General features: G+C 42.4%; 2 protein-coding genes across 2 annotated transcripts in view; one reads left to right on the top strand and one right to left on the bottom strand.

Moving 5' to 3' along the window:
• Positions 1-6,261, top strand: part of LOC142791888 (uncharacterized) — a 205,010-nt gene extending 198,749 nt beyond the window's left edge. The window contains exon 5 of the mRNA XM_075885564.1: positions 146-6,261. Coding sequence (XP_075741679.1) covers positions 146-730 — 585 coding nt within the window. The 3' untranslated portion in view covers positions 731-6,261. The remainder of the gene's footprint in view (positions 1-145) is intronic.
• A 7,270-nt stretch (positions 6,262-13,531) lies between these two features.
• On the bottom strand, positions 13,532-23,178 carry LOC142791880 (uncharacterized). Its single transcript, XM_075885557.1, has 3 exons — positions 23,092-23,178; positions 22,139-22,391; positions 13,532-15,936 (listed from the first exon to the last, which is right to left on the bottom strand). Exons 1-3 carry the CDS (start codon positions 23,176-23,178, stop codon positions 15,374-15,376), a joined length of 903 nt encoding a protein of 300 aa, XP_075741672.1. The 3' UTR covers positions 13,532-15,373.
• Positions 23,179-23,734: the final 556 nt, after the last annotated feature.

Here is a 23,734-nt window from a genome sequence, read left to right as displayed (position 1 = left end):
TTACTAGTAAAATGCAAAAATACTGCTTTACTTGAGTTGTACACTCCTGTACAGAATTAAGAAGCTCAGCTGGTTTTCAAAGATTTTCCCACTGTAGCATGATGCATTGCCATGGAGCCAGGTTGCCGTGTAATTAGAATCTTAGTTCACTACGTTTGAAAATGAAGAGCCGTCCTTCAGTAACCTGTCTTCTTTCTCTTGCCCAGCATCGCGGCCTTCCAGCATTCCAGTAGCCGCAGATGTGGAGACGCTACGTGAGGGAAATCTCTACCGCTGCAACGTCTGTGGCTACGTAAGTGATCAGCCGAGCACTATGAAGGTACACCTGAGAGTTCATACCGGCGAGCGACCATTCAAGTGCCAGTTCTGCACCAAGAGCTTCTCGGTAAACAGCACTCTAACGAAGCATATGCGCATCCACACAGGCGAGCGTCCGTATAAGTGTGACTTTTGTCCCCAAAGCTTCTCGCTTATGAGCACACTGCACAACCACCGGCGCACCCACACGGGTGAGCGGCCGTATAAGTGCAACCTGTGCCCCCGGAGCTTCTCGGTAAAGCGCACATTAAATAACCACCTGCTCACCCATACGGGCGAGCGACCGTACAAATGCATCATATGCCCTTCCAGCTTCAAGGATAGCTTCTCACTGCAACACCACCTGCGTGGCCTTCATGCCCTCAGTCAAGACAGCCTCAACAAACTCATGTGTCACTATGAATGTGAATGATGATTTCAGTGCAAGTTCTGCCTTCTGAACTTTTTTTTTTGCATAGGCAAGGAGTAGCAGTATAGCTGTGGATGTAGTAGTAGTGCCATTGCTTCATCATTGTCCCTAGAGCTGTCGTGTGCACTATAGTGAAGTGTTACTTGTTTTGATTACAGTCGTGATAGTTATTTATGGTGTTCTTGATTGACAAGTTTAATAATCATTATGTTATTAACACTATGAAAACTTGTGCATTTGTGCTAATGAGCTTCCGTAGCTGTGCTTTGTGACCGGCAATACTTATGTGCAATCTACTTACCCGTACAAAGGAAGACGTACCACGAATACTATGATGATAATATTCAATGATGATGATATGATTGATACGTAATAATGTTGTTCTTGGCCTGTGTTTGAAGTGATCAAGTGATGTTACCTGAGCATTTTTTATATAAAATCAGAGTACAAGACACTAGTTAATTGAAAATGATTGAGCCAGTGGAAGTGTGTGCTACTGATTGCCCTGTTTCTGAGTGAGTGGCGTAATGATGTTTATTAACGTAAAAGCAACAGCAGGGCAAGAATGCCGATGCTGTGCTCGAATGATTAGAGAAACAAGCATTAAACCAAGTTTGGTAGCTTGGGTTATATAGTCACCTGTCGTGATGTCAGCCTCCTGTGGAAGAGTGGTGGCGCTGTCCGTTATCAGATGCGCGTTCCATCATGCAGCTGAGTCACGCTGGCTGCGCCGGTTTGTACGCAGTGTGTCGCCTCAGGTACAACCACAATATAGAGTGATAATAACGCTACAAACCTTATTTTGTACAATGACATGAACAATATTGTATCAAAAACATGACCATTTTCGGGAGAAATGAATGTCACGTCGTTTTTGTATTTTCTAAACAGCTGACTGTGTACTGCTACTAAATTTTCATTAGTAAGGACTGCGATTTTGTTAGTTTTGGTTCATCTGTGTTACTGCTGCATAACTGTAGTGTTGCTTTGGAAACGATACATTGCCGTTTCATATTAACCTATGTTGTTGCATCTGCACACTCTATGTGTGAGCTTTCGTGGAGCTACTTTTTGTTGCGTTTTATTATTATGGTTCAGCTGTCTTATTTGTCTTCCTGCATACAAGCATTTCTTTGTGACAATTGAACATTGAAACACTTGTCACTTGATTGATTCTGTTTGTTTTTTTATCACTAGAGGCTGTATTTAAAGGCACTAAAAACCGGGCTCTAGGTGCCAAATATAAGCGGACAAAGCACTTCTTTAGACCTCCAAACTCGTGAAAATAGGCTCAATAATTTTTAGAGAAATTCAAGTTTTCAGAGTACATTCATGATCTGCGTCTGCAACAGTAAAGCAAACAGAAATGTTTGTTTATTATGGTACAATGGCAGCAACAGGTCAGCGTAGCCATGCAATTTCGTTATCGGCAGAGTTTGCAGAATACGGTCTCTCCTATTCTGGTCGAGCAGGTGACCTAATTGTCCATCTTTGAATGAACACACTCCTGAGTCTCTATTTTCAGCATGGCTAAGAAAGGCAACACACGAGCAAATCACACCCACCAAGTTCAACGAATTTTTATCTCAAAACCACAGTCCGTGCTTGCAGATTATACATATCAACATGCAATCAGCTGTGAACAAGAGAGACCAGCTACAGTCCCTTTTATATGGCTTTACCTGTTCCTTCGATCTTGTTCTCTTATCAGAAACATGGTATTGTTCAGATATCATCGTAATCCACTTTCCTGACTATGACTCATTTTTTCTTAATCGCCCTACAAAGTGCGGTGGAGGTGTTGTGTTGTTTGTCCAAAATACGTACTCCTGTCATGTTATCTGAGCGCTGTTTTAGTGATACAAACATTGAAATGCTGACAATTAGTTCCGACATCCTAGCTTTTTGTGTCGTTTACCGTCCTCCTCAAGGCAACTTAGGCATGTTTTCTCACCGTTTTGAGCGTGAATTGGCCTGTCTTTCTGAACATTTTTCAACATATATAGGCGGCGACATTAATATAGACATGAGCCCAAGCAGTCCCGCGCAAGAAGAATTGCTAATTACTCTACAGACAGACAATAAACTTTATTTCATCCTGAGGAGCTTTCGCGGGAACCCCTATCGGGGACCCACGGAACCCGCTGGCCGAGTCCAGGTCGGGGTTGGGACACCTTAATGTTCCGCCCTTTCTTGGGCCCTCTGGATTGCCTGGATTTGTGCCTGGAGCGATTGGCTGCGGAGTGCCTCTTCCCAGTCGGCTTCGCTAGATAGAGGGCCGTTAGGTAACACGGGGCATTGCCAAAGCATGTGCGCTAAGGAACGATAAGTTTCATTACATTCCGGACAACTTGAGTCAACATCTGTGGAGATACGACTGAGAAGGCCCCGCGAGGGGAACGAGCCCGTCTGGAGCATTCTAAGTGTAATTGACTGAGACCTATCTAAGTTCGGGTGAGGAAGAGGGTAGGCCCTTCTACTTAGCCGATAGTGAGATGTGATTTCATTAAACGTAAGGAGTGGATCGTTATACTGGATTTCATCATGACCCCATAAGGCCTCCATGCCGCCGCGGCGCGTTATATCTCGCGCACGGTCATGGGCAAGCTCATTGAGGTTAGGTACGTGCTGATGAACGTCCGCACCCATATGGGCGGTAAACCAAGAGATTAAGTGAGTGCCAGGGTCTGTTCTTTTTTCTAGAATAGAGGCAGCCTCTCGTGCTAGGTTACTCGACTCAAAAGCTTTAATGGCCGCTCGTGAGTCTGTTAACACAATGGTGTGTGAGCGACCGGTCATGCCCAAGGCTATGGCGACCTGTTCTGCAACTGCGCTCGTAGCTAACCTGACCAAGGCTGAGGAGCGTAATTCCCCGTTGCCGTCAATGACTGCCAGCACGAATGTGCTAGACTTGCCGTACTGAGCCACGTCAACGAAGACAGTCGATTCTCGGCGGCGTTCTGTAATATCGCCCGTGCTCGTGCTTTTCGCCTCCCTACATTGTATTGCGGGTGCATATTTCGAGGGAATGGGCTGACCAGAAAAGTTTCCCGGGCCTCCAGGGATAAGGTAATTTCCTGTTCAGCAAGCATTCTGGGAGCCATGCCAGCCTCGTCCAGGATGCGTCTTCCTGCCCTGGTTGACGAGAGCCTGACCACCTGGGTGGTGACCTGCGCTTCGATCACTTCATAAATCTCGTGCATACCGAGTTGTCTTAATTTGTCAGAGCATGTGGTTACTGGTGACCCCAGTACCGTTTTGATGCTCTTACAGATGAGAGTGTCTAGCTTATTTTTTTCTGTTCTAGTCCAGGTAAGGGCCAATGCTACATAATTAATGTGGCTCATTAGGAAGGCATGATGGATCTGAAGTAGGTTGGCTTCACTGAGTCCCTTTCTGCATCCTGATACTCTAGCAACAAGTCTTAGCATGCTTTCGATTTTGGCCGTGATTTTCGTCAGGGTTTTAGTGTTACACCCTCTCGCGTCAATCAGTAGTCCTAGGATTTTGATTGAATCTACTTGTGAAATGCGCTGTCCATTTCTTGCAAAAAAGGAAATGGAAATTTGGTCCAGGTGTGGAAGTCTCCTAACGCCTTGCCTGGCCAGCCTGTACAGAAACAGTTCTGATTTGTTTGGAGAGAGTTGGAGGCCTGTGCCTTCTAGGTAGGACTCCGTTTCGTCTAGGGCTGATCGCAGCACGTTTTCTACTTCTGTGAGTGATCTTCCCGGGCACCAGATCGTGTTATCGTCCGCGTAAAGCGAGTGGCCTATATTGGGCAGGGATCTGAGCCTCTCCGATAAGCCCTTCATGACTATATTGAATGATCACTCTACAGTTGGCAAGTTTTTGTAATATTATCTGGGGCCCCACACGTGTCACCGTTAGTACTTCTACTAGCCTGGACTTAATTCTAACAATCGATGAAAACATGTTTCACGCCGGTCGTACTGCAGTAGATATTAGCGACCACCTGCCTATCGTTGCTCTTATTGAGAAGGAATCTAGCCCCGAACACATATTAAAAGCATGTCGACAGCTAATTTCGGAGAAACGTCTTCAGCAATTTAAAAATCACATTGCACTAGTCAACTGCTCAATTGTTTTTCAGGAAGCCACAGCTGACGATGCCTATGACGAATTTCTACAACTTTTTCTCCCTATCTATCATGAATGTTTTGTGATTGTCAATATCTTGCCCGCTAAAAATGCTCGTAAACCATAATAATAATAATATTGTTGAACTAACAAGTGAGGCCAATAGGGTATTGACATGATTAACACAATGGTCTTTTCTTAATTCCTTAAAAATAAATAGGGGAAAAACTAAGGCTATAATATTTCATCCAAAAGGAAAAAATGTCCTGAACCCACCTCGCTTTTTCTTAGAGAATAGTGCCATTGAATATGTTGACAATTTTACGTCACTTGGCGTAGTGTTTATTGGCACGATGTCGTGAAACGCCCACGTAAGCAAAATCTGTGTCGCACGTTCGAGGTTTAATGGGATAATGTGGCACAACAAAGGTCTTTTACCTGCAAAAACTAAATTGGATCTCTAATATGCCTTTTTTTATTCCCATGTCAGTTACTGTTTCTTAGTATGGGGGAACACTACGATAACAAATATACAAAAACTTGTAAGTCTACTGAAGAAACTACTTTGTGCGGTTGCAAATGTGTCCTGTGATTCCCCAACTTTTGCTTTGTACCAGCAGTATAAAATTGTGAAAATTGACCGCATGTTCGACTACAAATTTGCTGCCTTCTCTAAAAAAGCAGTCAGCCGAAATGACCCCTTTTTTTCGAGTTTTGTAACGCCCACACATCATCACAATCCGTACCCGACTTGCAAAACGAATGAATTTGTCTTACCAAGGTGTCGAGCAAATTATAGCTACAGTATGCTAGCGCACATTCTTCCAACCTATCTCAACAGGCCATTGTATGATGCCGTGACCCGCGTGTCATTTATTGCATTTCGCAATACCTTTGTAATATAAGGTGTAAGTGCATTTTTGTATAACATGTATTCACAACTTAAATGTATTCACACCATTTTTGTATGAGATTGACTCCATGACACCATTTTTGTATGAGATTGTATGATGTCATTGCTTCCTAAGGAAAGTGCCTTACATTGTATGAAGCCGGAAGCCAAAGCGTCTTGTTTCTTGCTTTTAATGTTTTTAAACTTTTTAACTGCGACTTTAGCCAGTGTATCCTGTTTTTACTTCGCCTTGTATTTCGTGATATGCTTGTATGAACAACTGTTTCTGATGTGTACATATTGGTTGTGAACAAATGTTTCGAACGCCTGCAATTATTCGTGCTCTTTTTTGTTTCCTCTAAATAATGACAATTGTTTTTCTTAAAATTGCACAGTGTTGTTGCGTATGCTGACATGTAGGGGTGGCGAGGCTCGTCAAGCAGTTGTTAATGACTGCTTTTTTCTTGCCATCCTCAATTTTTTTTTTGCCTGTAAAAAAAAACTAAAATAAACTGATTGATTGATTGATAGTTAGAGCACTAGACCAGAAGAGTTTTTTTGCCTCATATTAACTGGGTAAAATCGCACAGTGTCAATGTCTCTTGTGTCTGTGAACACATCCTAAAGGGCCCTTCACCATGCTTGAAAATTGCAAGTAGGCAAGAGGGACGCATGCGCTGGGTGCTCACGATGTCATCTGCCAAGACTTGCAATGCTACGCGCCATGGAAAGAGGTGAAATGTCAGACTAAACGCCGCATGACCTTATCTCAGGCACGCGCGCCCAGACATGGTGGAGGTGACGTAAACAGCAGGTAATGTTCCTGCATACGTCAAAGTAGTACGTGACACTGCAAGAATTATTCGAGGCGAGGTATGTAATTTGTGCAATCTGTTGCCAGAAAAGAAGTATGAAGGTTGACAGAAATCTTAAAACATACAAACAGAATCTGTGTGTTTTATTTTTTATTAGCTTGGTATCGAGCAAGATGCGAGGCCAAGCTGCCTCCATTTCATTTGCGTAGGTGTTCTCGCCGTTTGCCAGCATTCGCAACGCTTGGCGTGATTTTGGTGCATCATCCCTTACAGCAGTTGCAGCAGTGCGACTGTACATATCTATCGTGGTAAGAATACGTGATTCCTGCCAGCCTCTCCAAACATTCGTGCATAGAGGGATCCATGCCACAGAAATAGGCAGTGCAATACAGAGAACGTCGAAACGACACTACGCCACTTACGACCTGGCATGGGAATATTATGCTAATGTAACCTTGCGTGCACATGACGTGTTGATGCATCTGTGTCCCGTGACCTTCGGCTCCGAGCGCCATTTAAGAACTAAATTACAAAGAAAACACAACCCATGGAGACTTCTTTTTTTTTATATTCTATGGTTTTCCATTTGTTCATCGTACGCATGCGAGCAGACGCCGAGGATCGAGATGCCGTGCAGACGACGAGATGCAGATGAATACATGTGTAGAGCCTAATTGGCCTTCCTATTAACCGAGAGACCTTGTAGCTTTGGCAGTGCTGAAAGGAACTCATGATTGATTTGTGGGGTTTAACATCTCAAAACCACCATATGATTATGAGAGATGCCGTAGTGGAGGGCTCCGGAAATTTCGACCACCTGGGGTTCTTTAACGTGCACCCAAATCTGAGCACACGGGCCTACAACATCTCCGCCTCCATCCGAAATGCAGCCGCCGCAGCCGGGATTTGATGCCGCAACCTACGAGACACCAGCCGAGTACCTTAGCCACTAGACCACCGCGGTGGGGCTGAAAGGAACTCCTGAGATGGAGCACAGGTTACACCCCATAGAGTTCCAAAAGCTCAACTTTGCCCGATAATACGAATACCAGTCTCAAACTGTACTTGAAAGCGAAATTTGAATTTAAATTCCGTGCATATTGGCACCGTTTTTTAGAATGGGCATTTATAAGCACTTATAGGAATTTAGGCATAAACATCAAAAATAGGCATTTATAGGCACTACAAAAACAATATAAAAGCCCTTCTTAACCTCTAATTCATGCTGATACATCAAAATAGGCGTGATAGGAACGCAAGAAACAAAATATACATTTGCCTACAATCCGGTCTCTATTCATCTCACTTAATAAATTACAAGAATTGTGGTCGAATGGGAGCTACGTAAATGTAGTTGGTGCTATTTCTCTGCTGGGGTGTGTGGATGCGTGCAGAGCCTGGACTTGTTTTTCACTCTCGCAGCAGGTAGGCATTCGCAGAGTTTTCCATCAGGGGGCTGCGAAGGTTCATTGCAGCACCAGGGCCCTCCCACTATGCCAATGCATTGGGCAGATTTGGTGCTCCCACTAGTCTCTAGGAGGTGCGGATGCCCTCGTTACCACTTCCCTCTGTGCGCCCTGCCGCAGCAAACAGCTTCATCTTGTGTGCTCACCTTCTCTTGTATCTTGTGCAAATTCAGTGGTGCTCTATCCACTACTAAAGCCGCTTTCACAATACAATGAGGTAATTCAATAAATAATTATATCGGGCCAGCTGCTATGAATTCATCTTGGTAGGAAGCGCAGCAACTATTACACATAACACACAACACAAACGCTTACTTCAACTAAACGTCGATTGCAAACATCAGAGTATATAAAGGGGGTGAAAGAGGAGAAAAAGAAAAACAATAATAAAAGACAGAACAACAAAAAGCACACGTGCAGTGCCATACATTACTCACCCATTATTATCTATAACCACCATCCAAAAAACAAAGTTCTTTCCGCATGAGCGAGATATAAGGTGCACTAACACACTCAAAATCATCACGTGTTATTTCTGCTGTTTCTACGATCAAACGGGTTAATAAATCTCTGTTCCGATATAGAATGCAAGTGTTATCGAAATACCACACTCCGTAGAGTGGACCACCAAGTGACTATTAGTACCCTTTTGCACTTTATTATGGTGCTCTTTTAACCTCTCTTAAGTGTTTGTGTTGTGTGTTCTGTGTAATAGTTGCTACGCTTCCTACCAAGATGGACAATGAGGTAATTTATTTATCATTGCATATAAGCATAGTTATTGGTGCTCGTAAAGTGGACCACCAAGTGACTATTAGTACCCTTTTGCACTTTATTATGGTGCTCTTTTAACCTCTCTTAAGCGTTTGTGTTGTGTATTCTGCGTAATAGTTGCTACGTTTCCTACCAAGATGAACAATGAGGTAATTTATTTATCATTGCATATAAGCGTAGTTATTGGTGCTCGTGCACCAAAAGTAATTTACGAAGTACATGTTAGTTGTACACATTCTTAGGTATATCATTTCTTCAATAGTAAACTGGTGTGTATGTGACAGTATGCGAGACCGGGATATTTGTGGGATGATCTTTCGTCGACATGACTATGAAGCATGAAAATTTATATGATGCACCGGTCAGGACAGGAATAAATGAATGGGTGTGTTGCGGTAGTGCTGCTGACTCTTTGCACACGTACTGCCATAATGGCTCACATATCAAATGAAAAAAAAAAATCACTGCCGTATTCAAAGGGAATAATGATTTTAGAGGAGCTTGCTTAGAGATGATCGGGTAACCCGCAAATCGTCTGTACTCATGCATCTCCTGCACTCGTGTGTGTGTGTGTGCAATGGTAATATACATTACATACACAATGTTCATTAATTTACATTTGGATGCACTATGTATATACATTTTGATGAGCTATATCCATTATTTATACACAAGAGATGTGTCGGCGAGCCCTCTTCGCTTCCGCCTACCAGGCTGTCACTGCAAGGTGTTGGCGGCAAGCCTGCTACACTGCTGCCTTGGCTTATGAGGTGCTCATGTGGCCGAGTGGTAACAAAGATCGATCACTATGTGAGCTCCCGGAGAAGAGAAAGGAAGGGCATGTGCTAAGAGAGAGAATAAAACGCTTATTAGATATTCTGCACTAGTAAATCGGTGAGTGAGATCTTTTGTTCAGGATCACATAGGTGCGGGCTGCTGTCCTTGCACGTTCCAGAGTGATGTGTGTGTTTCCTCGTGTGTTTCCGAAACCCATTCTGCAGTTCCCCCAGCACCCCCTCATCCTCTAACCAAGGCTGCAGTCTTTCCTTTATAATCTGCATGACCAGCCTGCAGACCACTGACGTCACTGTTCGAGGACAGTAGTTGTTTAAGTAATTTTTGTCCCCTTTCCTTTATAGATCATGCTCATCCTGCTAAGTTTCCATCCATCGGTGACTTCACCATCGATTATTGTTCTGCTCACTGCCTCCCTCAAAGTCTGTTTAGACTTCGGACCCAATGTCTTTATCAGTATAATTGGAATGCCATCTGGGTCTGTTGATGTACTACTTGGAACTCTCTTCTCCGCCCTTTCCCACTCTCGTTGTGAAAATGGAGCCATTGTGCCACTTAATCCATCCCTGTCTATTGTGGTGCATAAGGCACTTCTTTGTTGAAATTTTTCTGTCACCCTTGTTCTTATATATTCAATAGCTTCGTCCCCTTCTAGCCTAGCACCTTGAGCTGTAGTTATAAATCTCTGCTCTAGGCTTGTCTCATTTCTTAGAGAGTTTAGATGGTTCCAAAATTTTGCAGCTGCTTTTCTATCTTTTTTATGTACTTCTGCCAGCCACTGAGCTCCCTTTCTTCTAATCTTTTCATTGATCAGAAGGAATGCATCCCTTCTACAGCTTAGAAAGATTACCCATTTTCTTTTAACATCATCTGTCGGTTCACCCCGCTTCTTAGCATGTCTGTGTTCCCTAGAGGCTTCCTGACGTTTTGCTAAGGCTTTCTTAACTTCCTCATCCCACCAACTTTTGGGTTTGTGTCTTCTTTTCCGGGGTGACTTGTCAAGTGCCTTAGCAAACTCTAGCTCAAACAGTCTAATTAGATTCGTGTATGTCCACACTGTTTTTGGTGGAGAAATTTTGATGGAAAAAAAAATTCTTCACAAGGCGTAATTCAAACCTGCACACCCTTGTTTGGAAGCAGTGTCGTAACATGCTGATAACGCCCCTTTTTTATTACGGGGAAAGAAATCGCTCCACTTCAATTGACACAAATCAAACACGCAAAACCAGTCCACAGCGTCACTAAACCGTTCATCTATCCCACGTATTTGAGAGTATGAGTTGTTCCTGGAAGATTTTTTTTTTTTGTTTATTTCAGAGGCGTGGAGGCCCAGCATAATTATGTCGGTCAGTCTTGCTCTCCAGAGACTTTACAACCCAGTCAAGAAGATTATACGCCCCACCTGCCCTTTGTCACATCAAGGCATCTATAATGTTTGCAAGATTGAGTTCACTCTTTTTCCAGGCATGCTAGATAAGCCTACAATAGCCTTGTTTAGTATAGTGTAGCAAATGGGTGTGAAAGGGAAGTGAGCGTGAGGGAAAAGAAAGGGGAACAGAGTAAAGCATAGCACAAAATGGGAAAGAGAGAAATTGGGAGAAATAAATGCAGTATGAGAATACAAAAGGGAGAAAGTAGAAAGTAACACAGTGAGAGATAGAAAAATAAGAAGATAGAAAAGAGGGAGACTCAAGCAAGAAACAGAGATAAAAAGGAAAGAGCAAGAAAGTGAAACAAGTAGAGAAATAAATATAAATAAACATACAACGAGGCAGAACAAACAAAACGAAGACAGAAATAGAACAAAAGCAAAGTTTGCGACACGCAGTAAAACAGAAAAGCAAAGTGTAAGGTCGCTCTCTGTCTCCCCCTTCTTCCTAGGTTGACATTCTTTAGCTGGAGTGGACAAGATAGCTGCACCCCCCCCCCCCCCCTTTTTTCCTAGAACCCGCCTGTCCGGTTTTGGCTAGTGTCTGTGACCGCAGGCAACGAGCACTGACCCAGTGTTGCAAAGACAAGGGATAAAGGAGTGGCTTAGAGAGCGAGACGGGGGATGAAGGAGAGCTTGCCGGCTTGACACCGACACTGCTGCTGAAGGCCTCACTGAGGGTCAATTTCCTTTTTGCTGCCATTTTGCTGTACATAGTCCTGCACGTAAGGTTTCTTGTTCCAAATCGTCCAGTGGTGAAAGAATCTTCCTCCGGAAAACGGCAGCGGTCTCCATTGCAAAGCTCAGGCCCGCCGTCGCTTTGCTCACAAAGAAGCTGCTCAAACGCTCCCAGTTCGGAGAAAAATTTACTCTAGGAGTACATAGGTGCCCATCAGCTTCACTTTTTAGCACTGCACTTCCAGCGCCTGTGTAGTGCTGTCCCTTTGTGCCGATGCGCCACATGACGTCCCTCCCCGCCGCAGTTGGTGGCACGATGCCAAGTAGGTCAAGTCGCAGCTGCGCGTTGACATCGCTCTCTCCCTCACCTGCAACAGCTGCTGGCTTCTCCCAACACATTTAGGTGGTGTTGCTTCTCCACCCGCTCGCAAAACAATTCTCTCTCGCTTCACCCTCTCCACCGCCACAATGCTCGAGCGCACGTCTAGAACTCGGCTCGTTTATCCGAGACAAAACTTATGCGAAACCCGACCCGCCTCCCATGTCGTTGCGTTTCAAATAAATGTTTACTCGAGCAAAGGTTACATTGAGTTTCGATTTCAACCATTCTTCCAGCACCCGCGTCGACGTCCGTTTCAGCCGGGTCAACAGCGTGCGTACCGCTGCTGCTTTGCATCCCATCATGGTTTCTCTCAGGGAGATGGTCCATGATTTTTCTCATATTTCTAAAGCAATTTTAACGAAATTCTGAAAAAAAAATCCTAGCTTGATATCGATGAGGGTGGTGATTCAGTCTTGTTGTGGTATGGTGGCAAGATAATTTATGGTAGCGCAAACAATGGACGTGGTCAAATGAATAAGGCACATTCAAGTAAACATAGATGTGTTGTCTTGAATGTGCCTTATTTATTTGCCCGTGTCCTTTGTCTGCATTACCCATAATTATCACGCTAGCTTGATCATGTGAAACCGCTTGCTCGGCAAATTTCAACGTGAGATTAGCAGAACTACCCAATGTAAATGATTGATTTATATGTGGGGTTTAACGTCCCAAAACCACCATGGGATTATGATAGACGCCGTAGTGGAGGGCAAATTTCGACCACCTGGGATTCCTTAATGTGCGCCCAAATCTGAGCACACTGGCCTACAGCATTCCCGCCTCCATCGGAAATGCAGTCGCCGCAGCCGGAATTTGATCCCGTGAACTGTGGGTCAGCAGTCGAGTACATTAACCACTAGACTACGGCGACGGGGCAACTAACCAATGTGCGAATGGACCTTAATGCCGATATAGAATGTCTACATCAGGTCAACTATTAGACTTCTACACTTATCATTCAAAACTTCTTTAGATGTAAGGTATCTTCTTTTAAGTCGCCACAGTATAGTAAAGCTAGTGATACTGCTTCTTACAGTTATGATTACAATTAAGCTACTTATTACAATTTGTCTCAATTTGACCCAAAACAATGCAACTCGCCAAGTCGAACTGCTGCCTAACATTATGAGGCCCCTATAGATTCTTCATATTGTCTCGAATTTTGTCTAGCAACTGTAATTTCCTCTCATAACTCCATTTCTTTTCTGTGAAGCTACAGTGTGACTTTGCCCAGAAGGTTCTGCACTGCAGAGTGGATACATCAAATGCAAAACCAGTTGGGACTACTTATGGAAGCAAAGAAATCTCTATAATAAATAATAAATATTTGTGAAGTTCATCAATGTAACTCCACTCTCTGATATTAACAAGTGAGAATGTTAGGGCCATCATTCAACTTCCTTTTGAACATGATAAAAAGGTACAACTTGATATACTACTGTCGCTATGAGCACTGAATTAACAATGATGCATAATGCTAGAAAAACACGAGAATTTATTGAATATTGGAAAACATACTTCCAGAAATTATCAGGCAGGTTTAATGTTGAATTGATGAAAAAAATTGCATGTTTGCAGGAGAAGGAAATGAGAAATCTAGATTGTAAATACTGAAATGTAACAGAAAAAAGAAGCTCCACTCACACATACAAAATGCAGGCGCAACAACAACAAGAGCTTAATATGAAAAGAGAATCTCGTATCCTTCATGAAGCAACACAGTAGTTATGCACTAGTTACACAGATGAATGAAAACTAACATACAAACAGTAATATTACACAGTCATTTTGGACTAAATAATTGGGTCATTATTTATAAATGCCCAAAATCTGTTTGAGAGAAATAAAAAAAATTAAGCCAGTTTAAAATGATATTGTGACACTCTAATGCATTCTCTATGAAGAGAAAAAGTATATATATAAAGCCGGCCCTTCCAATACTGTATTGTGAAGATGGATAACAGTAAAGCTGTAACTACAGTGAACCAAGTATAGTGAATATTGCTTTAGTAAAATTACATATTTTATCATTATAGGCTATTTTGAACAAATGAAGAGACACACACTAAAATGTCCCAGTTACTCGCCTCCGCAAGACACACGTTATCTTATTAACAGCAGTGCCAAAATGAAATCCTGTAGCACATAAGAAACCGTACAATTTTGAAAATACAAAAATGGCATCTCTTTCGTTTCTCACACAATTGGTCATGTCTTTCAGGAAAAATTGTTCAAGTCACTCTGCCATGTTGGCGGAATCATACACCTTTAGCTTTGCTTTTGGACCATATCTATTTTTATGACACAAGAATGCTGGATTGTAGATTATTCGGCTCACACAAAATTGTTGGGCTACATGTGTTTTGTTTGCAGACAAGACACGCCAGAACCAAATCACATTCAACTTCACTGAAAAAAAAAAAAAGGCAGAGTGAATGGGTGCATGCTTGGCACATGCTTCATATACCTTTAATATCGTCTACTCGAGTGCTATCTCGTCAGTCGACCGCCATCGTTCGACTTTCGAACAACCACACCCGCAGCCCCACAGAAAACAAAAATTGTGGTTTTCTGCCACTGCTTTCCAAGTATGGTAAGGTCATGCAATAACAATACAACTGGAAACACTACTTTGCAAACAATTTAAATTTAATCTAATATAGATGGCTTTTCTTCAACCAAATACACTGACACTTCAGAAAAACCAAGTACTTCACTTCTGCAGTGTACTCACAAGCATTAGTTTGCATAAACATTAATGTAAGCACCAGTCACTAAACACTACTCGTGACATATGATGTATCAAGCACTGAGCAGTTACCATCGTCGATTCTAGGCAAAAGTTTTCAGACAGCGTGTTTAATGTATCAGTGGATTCAGTGCTCCTAAATGTTGTCTCATTACCAAGTGGCACATGGTCATAGTAGACATTATGAATTGCTGCAGTTGCACTTAGAAGGAACGTCCCTGGAGCATTCAAGAAAGGTGGCATCAGCTATTTCTTAACATTATAGCACAAGTCAGGTTTTGCTGGGACATCTTGCACAGTCATCTCGAAATTTAACAATTAAAACCATACAAGTGACAGGCCTGCCAAAAAAGGTGGTGCACTGACAGCAATACATTACACGAACTAAATACAAAGTAAGGTGTGCAGTGTTATTACCACTCGATATTTTAGTTGTGTTGAAGGCCAGTGCTACTGAAACTACTAAGCTACACAGAAAAACTCAGCACTGTTAGTGCGCTCTCAAAGAAGTAGTAAAACATGCTTAGGAAAAAAAAAAGTTAAGAGAGTAGAACTTGCACTGAAATCATTATTGACATTCATGGTGGCGCATGTGTTCTTCGAGGCTGTCTATGCCTTTGAATGACTGAAGGCACGAGAAGCACTTATAAGATCGCTCGCGTGGGTGGTCAAGCAGATGGAATTGCAGTGTACAGTTCTGTTTAAAGCTAGCAGGGCATATGTGGCACTTGTACGGGCGCTCTCCCGTATGGGTGCGCAGGTGTTGATTCAATGCGCTCTTTACCGCGAAGCTCCGGGGACACAAGTTGCACTTATATGGCCGCTCACCCGTGTGGGTGCGCAGGTGGTTTTGCAAAGTGCACTTCACCGAGAAGGTCTGGGGACAGTAATCACATTTGTACGGACGCTCGCCCGTGTGGGTGCGCATGTGCTTCATCAGTGTGTTGTTTAAGGAGAAGCTCTTGGTGCACAAATTGCATTTGAATGGCCTCTCGCCTGTATGAACTCTCATGTGTGCCTTAAGGTTACATAACAAATTTGTTTTGTAGTTGCAGACATTACAGTAGCGGAGGCGTTGTCGACGTGGCTTCTCACCACCCGTGGCTTCGGGAGTGCTGGAAGATGACAATGCTGCACAAGAGAAAGAAGACAAGGTGTTGATGTACAGCTTTTAATTCTAAAACATGGCGAACTTAAAATCTAATGTAATACACAGCAATCAGACTCTAAGGTAATGCGTCATGCCACAATGGAGATATGGTGAATAATTAAAAAAACTAAGCTTCCTCATAAAGTGAAGCACAGGAGTGTTCTTGCATTTCACTCCCATTGAAAATATTTAAATGAAAATTTACTGATGCTCACTGACACTGATTCAATGAAGAAGCTTTGTGGGCGATAAAGATAAAGCACTCCCAGTCAATATTTTGGGTTTTCTATACACACAATACTGCCGAAGGTTCAAGTTCGTGAGGTACACTACCAACGTTATTTAAAAAATATAATTCAAGATCTCTTGCCTCTTACACTCCCACATCTTTTTATGTATATTAATATTATCTAGGCTATAACCCACCAAAAGCACAATATGACCATGCTGCATTGGAGGGATCCGAAGATACTAACAATCTGCTGAACTTTAACATGAACATGACATCGCACAATACACAAGTCTCAAGCATTCAATCTTCATTGAAATGCAAGCACCACGGTCGGGATCCAATCCGCAGCTTTCGAGCTGGTAGCTGAACACCGTAATCACCATCTGGGCGATCTCATTTTATGTAAAAATAACATTGCAATGTACGCTACCCTGAAGAAACTAAATGTAAAAATAAGAGCACGTGCTATTATTTCTTCAGTTTTATTTCTGGAAGTACAAGAGATAGATAATTTGAAAGGTCACAACATTGAACCAGTCAGGAACAAAAAATAATAAAAAATAATTCTAAAAACACCTACCAAGATGGCCAAGGTTATGCAGTCTCTTTTTTGTTTTTATTTTTAGAGCAGTGATATGAGTATTAAATAATGCTAGCAGTATACATAAACTTATAAGTGCAATTCATTCCATTTTTTTTTTCAGCACCTGAAACAAGGACCTTCCAGAAAGCAGCAGCATTTCTTCCTGAAAGGTGGATAAATATCAGCCTGCAACAATGGGTGCACACTCCTGACTAGTGTCGTGAGCCAGAGGGTTAGTGAACTGAAAGTTCAACATACAGGCAAGACTTTTTTTTTTAAGTTGCAGAGGCAATCAGCGGCCACACTTTGGTGGCTGAAATGTGGCCACCGAGAAAACAAACAGACGGCCATATAAAGAAAAAAGATGAAGTAATACTATGCACAAGCGAATTGCCGAAGGAACGAGTTGCAAAAATTCAAGCTAATCACAAGACACAATGAACAACGGAATGTAACATCACATATTTAGTAAAACATAAAAAACAGGGGTCGAGAAAGCGGTGTTTCGCATCCGAGTTGGATCTCGGCGTCTGATGTTTCGTGTCTTGCACTTAAGGGCAGGAAGAGAGGAACCATGTATTAGAGACAGTGAACAGAGTCGCGCACGATATCATTAGGCCTAGAAGTTCAGTTTTAATTGCTGCTGCAGCTTGAGCAAGCTATATGCTCACAACCAAGTTATACATGATAAAATGAAAGGGTTTAGATTCTTTGCTTAGAATATTGCAGCAATCGGGTGGGCTTATGAGCCCTTAGTGAACAGTAGACCTTTGTTCCAATGAGAGGAACAGGTCATGGAAAAAAATCAGTGTTGCTGTTTTCTGAGCTAATTAAAAGGTGATGGTCATTCAAAACAGTTTATGCATGCAGTATGCAAAGAGTACAGCGCTCTGCAATATTAGATTATCCCTCTCGGTACAAAAGCGCTGTGATGTCACTGCGAGTGCTTGACCCACATGCCCCACCCTTGAAGCTGGTGCTGGTTAGCTGAAAAAGTTTCACTGGCATTCATTTCTTTCTGCATATCAGCACCGCACGTGCCTGCTTTCGTTTGATGAACGTTTTTGCAAACTGCCATGCTCTGAAGCCTGTCACTGCCTGAAATGCACCATTCTGAGCATGTGGTGATATGCTCGTCAAAAATGACATTCATAAGAAAATCTTACTCTTCGAAAGCAAGCGCGCATTTTTAAAATGACTGGTGTTTCAGGAAATATTTGCATGGCATGAATGTGAACGTACTCAATTTCTATAACATCTGCACTGCAGTTCTAAACATAAGACAGCAATGGCGGCAGCATTGTTTCTAACCACTGTGCGCAAGGTCACATATTAAATTTTCACTCGTGGGTCAAATTCTAATCAGAGACGAATAAAATAGAAAAAAAAGAGAGCACTCACTGAGCGTTGAGTTGAGATTAACAGATCCTTGTGAAAATTAAAGTAATGTTCTCCCCTACAGTGTTTCTCATCTCTGTAGAGAAGAACATGACTAAGTTTTGCAATGTCGCCTCACAGTGTCAAACACAATAATCCATTTACAAACGTAATGTCCTGTTCAGTTGCTTTACTCCATCTGATGGCTACGTGTCTGCGTACTAAAATTTTCTGCTTTAGGTTTTGTACACAAATTCGGAATGTGCATTGCCACTTTATGAAGATTGAGCTGTAAAGGTAAGCTAATATAGAATATGACAAACGTGAACCTCCAGTGTTTCCATTAAGACGTATGACACTTCCAAGAAAACCTGACACATTTAATGGTCTTGTGTATTCGATGAGATGAAGTGTACGTGCGGTTTTGGCAATGCTGAAACATGCTGTGGAGCTCATGCCTCGTTGTACTTTTCAGCCTGTAGATTATGAGCTTATGTGTAGTTGCATCTTTCAGCCTGGAGATTATGAGCGTCTTTTTTTTGCCGCGCACCATGAAAACACAGACGTACACACTCGTGAATCATCATGTCAAATTCTTTTTACGTTTACAACATTCACGAATTCTGAGGTTCCTTCATCAACAGGTCACACTGCAAACTGCCCTGTTAGACACAATGCATGCAAATATTCTTTGCGAAAAAGACGTATCGTTATTCACACAGCACACAACACACACAATATTTTCAGTTTTGTCATCCATAACAGTGATCCACTATTGTCGCTCCTTTTCAATGCATACTACACGTCACAATAAACGCAGCACATTTCCAAAAACAATACCTCTGTTTCTCACTCAGGCCACATTGTGGCCTGAGAAAGAAACAGTCCAAGTTGTACAGTCAGGCAGGTCGACACCTTTTCCATCATGCAGTTATTCACACCTACCTGTTCTCTGATACACACCACAATTAATCTCACAATGTCTACTGAAATACCTAAGAGAAAGAAAAAAGAATGCGCGGCTGTACAATGCTAACTCAGTAGCAGGGTATTTTGCAACAAACCACAGTTGTATGTGCCCAGATGACGTCACGCAGCGTCATGTCGCAACAAAGATGCTACAGTGTGATGTACCAATGGACAGGTGCGTTGTTTCTATTGTAAGTAGGAGTGTGCAAATGCGTAGTGATCTTTAGAGCTGAATTCAATGCCATTCGAACAGTTTCCAAATAGTAACACAATTTTCAGAGCAGCTCCTAGACTACTACTTTATAGATGGCCCAAGAAATCCACTACAAATTATTTGAAACAAATATTGATCAGCTTTAACGAGCAGAAAATTACAACCACTTCTAAATGACGAAAATTCAATTTTTTAAATTGAGCAGAAACAACAGTCCCGGAAATATTTTGTAACTGCAGGCGTAGGCTCAGCCATTTAAACTTGCTGCTTTCTATGAAGAAACTTCATTCCTCCTCCTGCAGGCTGATATACAGCAATGACTATAGTATTCAAGGTGGTATTTGGTAAACAGCGGTCAAATAAAATTGATACCAAAATATTAGGACATTTTCACGAGTTATCGTCATGGGTTTTATAGTGAAAATACTTGAGCCCTGACACTGTTGCTGTAGTGACACTGGAGTGTTAAGCAAAAATACCTTCATCCTGTGATTAACATAGTGTCAACATAGTCACATAAGGCTGCATACATCTGGGTAATTCAATGATCAAGGCAGGTAAAGTTACCCTTTGTTATTGCCTTGTCTAATTTATTTGGAGAATTTCTATTGTTGCTGGTTATTAAAAACTATTGGAAAAAGATTCTGTCTTTTGAATATGTGCCAATTCAAGTACAAAACTAAACAAAATGCTACTTGGTTCGCTACTTGAAATTTTGGAATATTTGCCCACTTCTAAAACAGAGGTTATTTAGAGGCCAAAATCCATTCCAAACAAGGTTTTCTAAGCTTGACTCTCCAGGTTGTTGTTTTTTTTCTTTTCAGAATATAGAGCTAAGTAACATACAGATTTATTTTCATTGCTAATTATTGTTAGCTATTAACTTAAAAACCATGAATGCTAAAAGCACTCCTTTAGAGCTAAATATAGCATCAAAAAGATACCTTTACACATGAAGTTGTGCCTTCACTTTTTAATACTCAAAGAGTGTCACACATATACCACTGATGAAAACACAAATACTATCAATACATCAATTGCTGAGAAGGCAATTGCTGAGAATGATGCAAATAGAGGACAAAGGGGCCTAAATTTACTCAATGCATAAACTGAATACCTGTAAATGGTCACCCCATTAACATTATTTATTTTCAATGCATTTTTGAGCTTGCTTTGCATGATGTCCACACAATGGGTCAAGTTGTAGAGGTAGTGAATACAGCACACGTTCAAGGCAGCACAACTCAAGTTTTGCTAGAACGTTCTGTGAAGTCATATGGAAGTCGAACAAATGCCATAAAAGTGACAGCTTTGCCAAAAAACTGCCACGTCTTCATGGGACACGTAGCACAGGAACAGCGAAAGCTAGAAGAGTGGCCTTTCAGAGCCTTTGTTAAAACTCTTTTTGGGCAATGCTATAAGCACATTTGTAGGGTACCCACTATGCCATAAATCCTCATAATTCTTGTGTAGTATGGAGGCATTCACTATGCCATCCTTCGTCATTCTTCAGAGAAGCGTGGTACCCGCTGCATACTTGCAAAGAATTTTGTGCAGTTTTTTTATGCTGTGGCTGATGAAGACAAAGAATTATGCCTGAAGCTTTTGCAATTGGTTGGAACCTTCGATGAGCCACTCGTTATGGGATTCGCATTGTGTGCTGCTTGGTTGTTGCTTTGCTGTTCTAAAATGCTTTATTACACATGTTAACGAGATTCATTTTTTGACATAAAGTCTGACTAAGGCCAGCTTGCAAGAGTTGCAAGCACCGGCGTGGCTCTGCGATTGAATACTGTGCTGGCACGCAGGACACCCAGATTCAAATACAATTGTGTCCTTGATGTTTTTCATTTACTTAATTTTTATTTTCTTAATTCGCGCAGTAGTGGTTACGAACACAGCCGGCAGCGGCGGACATGTACGGCGCACGCCACCCTTGCTGTGAACTCATAACAGCTTTCGCTGTAAAAGGAGAAGTACTTGTAGTGATGGCAATACATTAATGTGGTACATACATAATATTTACAGTTTCATTACCACTCTGTATTGTACTAGTATGGATAACATCAGTATTCACAAAGGCAGGGAGTGCCACTCACTCATAACGAAGACACATCATTAGCAGACATTTTTACTAACTCAATCATTTCCAATTAACTAACGTTTGCCACTCTGATGTTATACAAAAAAAGGTACAGAAAACATCACTGGATCACTTCAAACACTCGCCGAGATCATCATTAGACCGCGATTATTACACATCAGTCAGACATTCATTATTAAATATACGCAACTGTTGGCCTGGCCGACTTCATAGTAATGGTGCTAAACACAAGTTTTCATACAGTTAATTACACACTAAATGATAAACCTGTCAATGAAGAACACTGTAAATAAGCACCACGACTGTAATCGAAGCATGTTGTAACACTTTACTGTATGCATACAACTGCTCCAGGGAGAATGATAAAGCAATGCCACGAATACTAGACTCATAGCTTTACTGTTAACCTGAATAACGTAGCACTATCACAGTGCTTTCAAAGAATCGGTCAATTGTACCCTTGAACAAAAAAAATGTGACAAAATAAGAATCCCCACACTTCAGATAGTAAAATGTGCATTGAAATCGTCATTGACAATTATGCTGATGCATGTGCTTTTCTAGGCTCTCTTTGGACTAAAATGATTGAAGGCATGAAGGACATTTATAAGATCACTGGTTTGAGTGGCTAAGCAGGTGGCATTGCAGTGACCTGTTTTGTTTGAAGCTGGCAGGGCACAAGTTGCACTTGTACGGACGCTCACCCGTATGAACACGCCGGTGGTTCAGCAATGAGTCCCTCAGCGAGAAGCTCTGGGGGCAAAGGTCACACTGATATGGACGCTCGCCAGTGTGGGTGCGCAGATGAACCCTCAGGTGGACCTTCAGGTAACGCGACCGCACTGTTACGTAGTCACAGACGTTACAGTGGTAGAGGCCTTCCCAACGTGGCTTCTCACCATCTGTGGCTGCTGGAATGCTGGAAGACCACAATGCTGCACAAGAAAAACAAAACAGCTAAATGAGGTACAACTTTTCATTTTAAAACATGGAGAATTCAGGTTCTCATGTATTACACATCAATCAGACCCTATGGTAATGCATTGTGCTACAGTGGAAAAATCTTGAATCATTTAAAACTATCTAAGCTTCCTAATTGTGTACCTAAATTTAACTACAGGAGTGTTTTTAAATTTCACTATCAAAAAGCATTCACTGAAAAAAATCCTCAACAAACGAAACCTGAACAATGCAGACTCACACTCATTCAATACAAAAGCTTTGTGGGCAAGAAATATAAAGCACTGAGGGTCAACATTCTGGATTCGCTTGATCTGCACGAGAGTGCTGAATGTCCAAGTTCGTGAAATACACTCTCATTGTTACGTGCAAAATACATTTCACCATTTCTTGCAGGGAGGAAAGGGAACGGAAATTTCGCTCTGTGGATGAGAAGACGATAAAAAGGAAGAGCGAGCGGGGTGTGCGGTTCGAGCAGTTGGAGCGCAGCACGCTTGGAACAGCAGCTTCTGGTCGGCGGTTCGTGTCGCGACATCGCTCAACCAGGCATCCGGCAGCCGTGCGGACCTAGTGAGCCTGGCTTCCCGCTTCGAGCGGCGTCCTTAAACGAGACGTCCGGCAGCCATGTGGACCTGGTGAGCCTGGCTTCCTGCTTCGAGCTGCATCCCTCAATCAGACGTCCTGCAGCCATGCATACCTGGTGCTGACTTGGGCACCAGCAGCCCAGCCTGTACCTGGTCCGAGGTCCTGGGGCCCGAGTGGTGTCACGGGGTGGCCGTGGCATATGTTCGCGACGGGCAGTTAACTCGCATAACCCGCACAGTGGCCTGGTGATCTACCGGCCTGCAGTCCCACCGCCTCGCCACGGTCACGGCAGCATGACTTTGACAGCACAAAAAACCCCGGTGAAGACAGACCTGTCGTCACGGGCCAGTAGGACAGTTTGTGTGCCAAGGAGCGTAGAACGTGTAGAATCGTAAATAGGGATTTGTATAGTGTGTTGTATTCCAATTGTCCGAGTTATCGCCTGTGTACTGAAGTCTGTGTTGTGTGCACAAAATCACCTGACTGCTGTTTGAATCATTCCGAATCCTTGGCCCACATTCTACTATCAGAATTATGTATAGTAATAACTTCGAGTGTACTACACGCCAAAAGCACAGCATGATCATGCTGCAATTGAGGACTCCCAAAATTCCAACCATATGCTGTACTGTAACGGGCACTGACATTGCAAAGTGCAGGGGTCTTGAGCATTTCGTCTCCATAGAAATGCAACCACACTTCGATAGAAAAGCGCGATGCAATTAGCTGTTTCGGAGCACCTAAAATAAAAGGCT

Source organism: Rhipicephalus microplus, chromosome 2 (genome assembly GCF_043290135.1).
Source record: "Rhipicephalus microplus isolate Deutch F79 chromosome 2, USDA_Rmic, whole genome shotgun sequence".
Lineage (NCBI taxonomy): Eukaryota > Metazoa > Arthropoda > Arachnida > Ixodida > Ixodidae > Rhipicephalus > Rhipicephalus microplus.
Note: the sequence above shows the minus strand (reverse complement) of the source record. Positions and strands in the feature narration are given on the sequence as shown.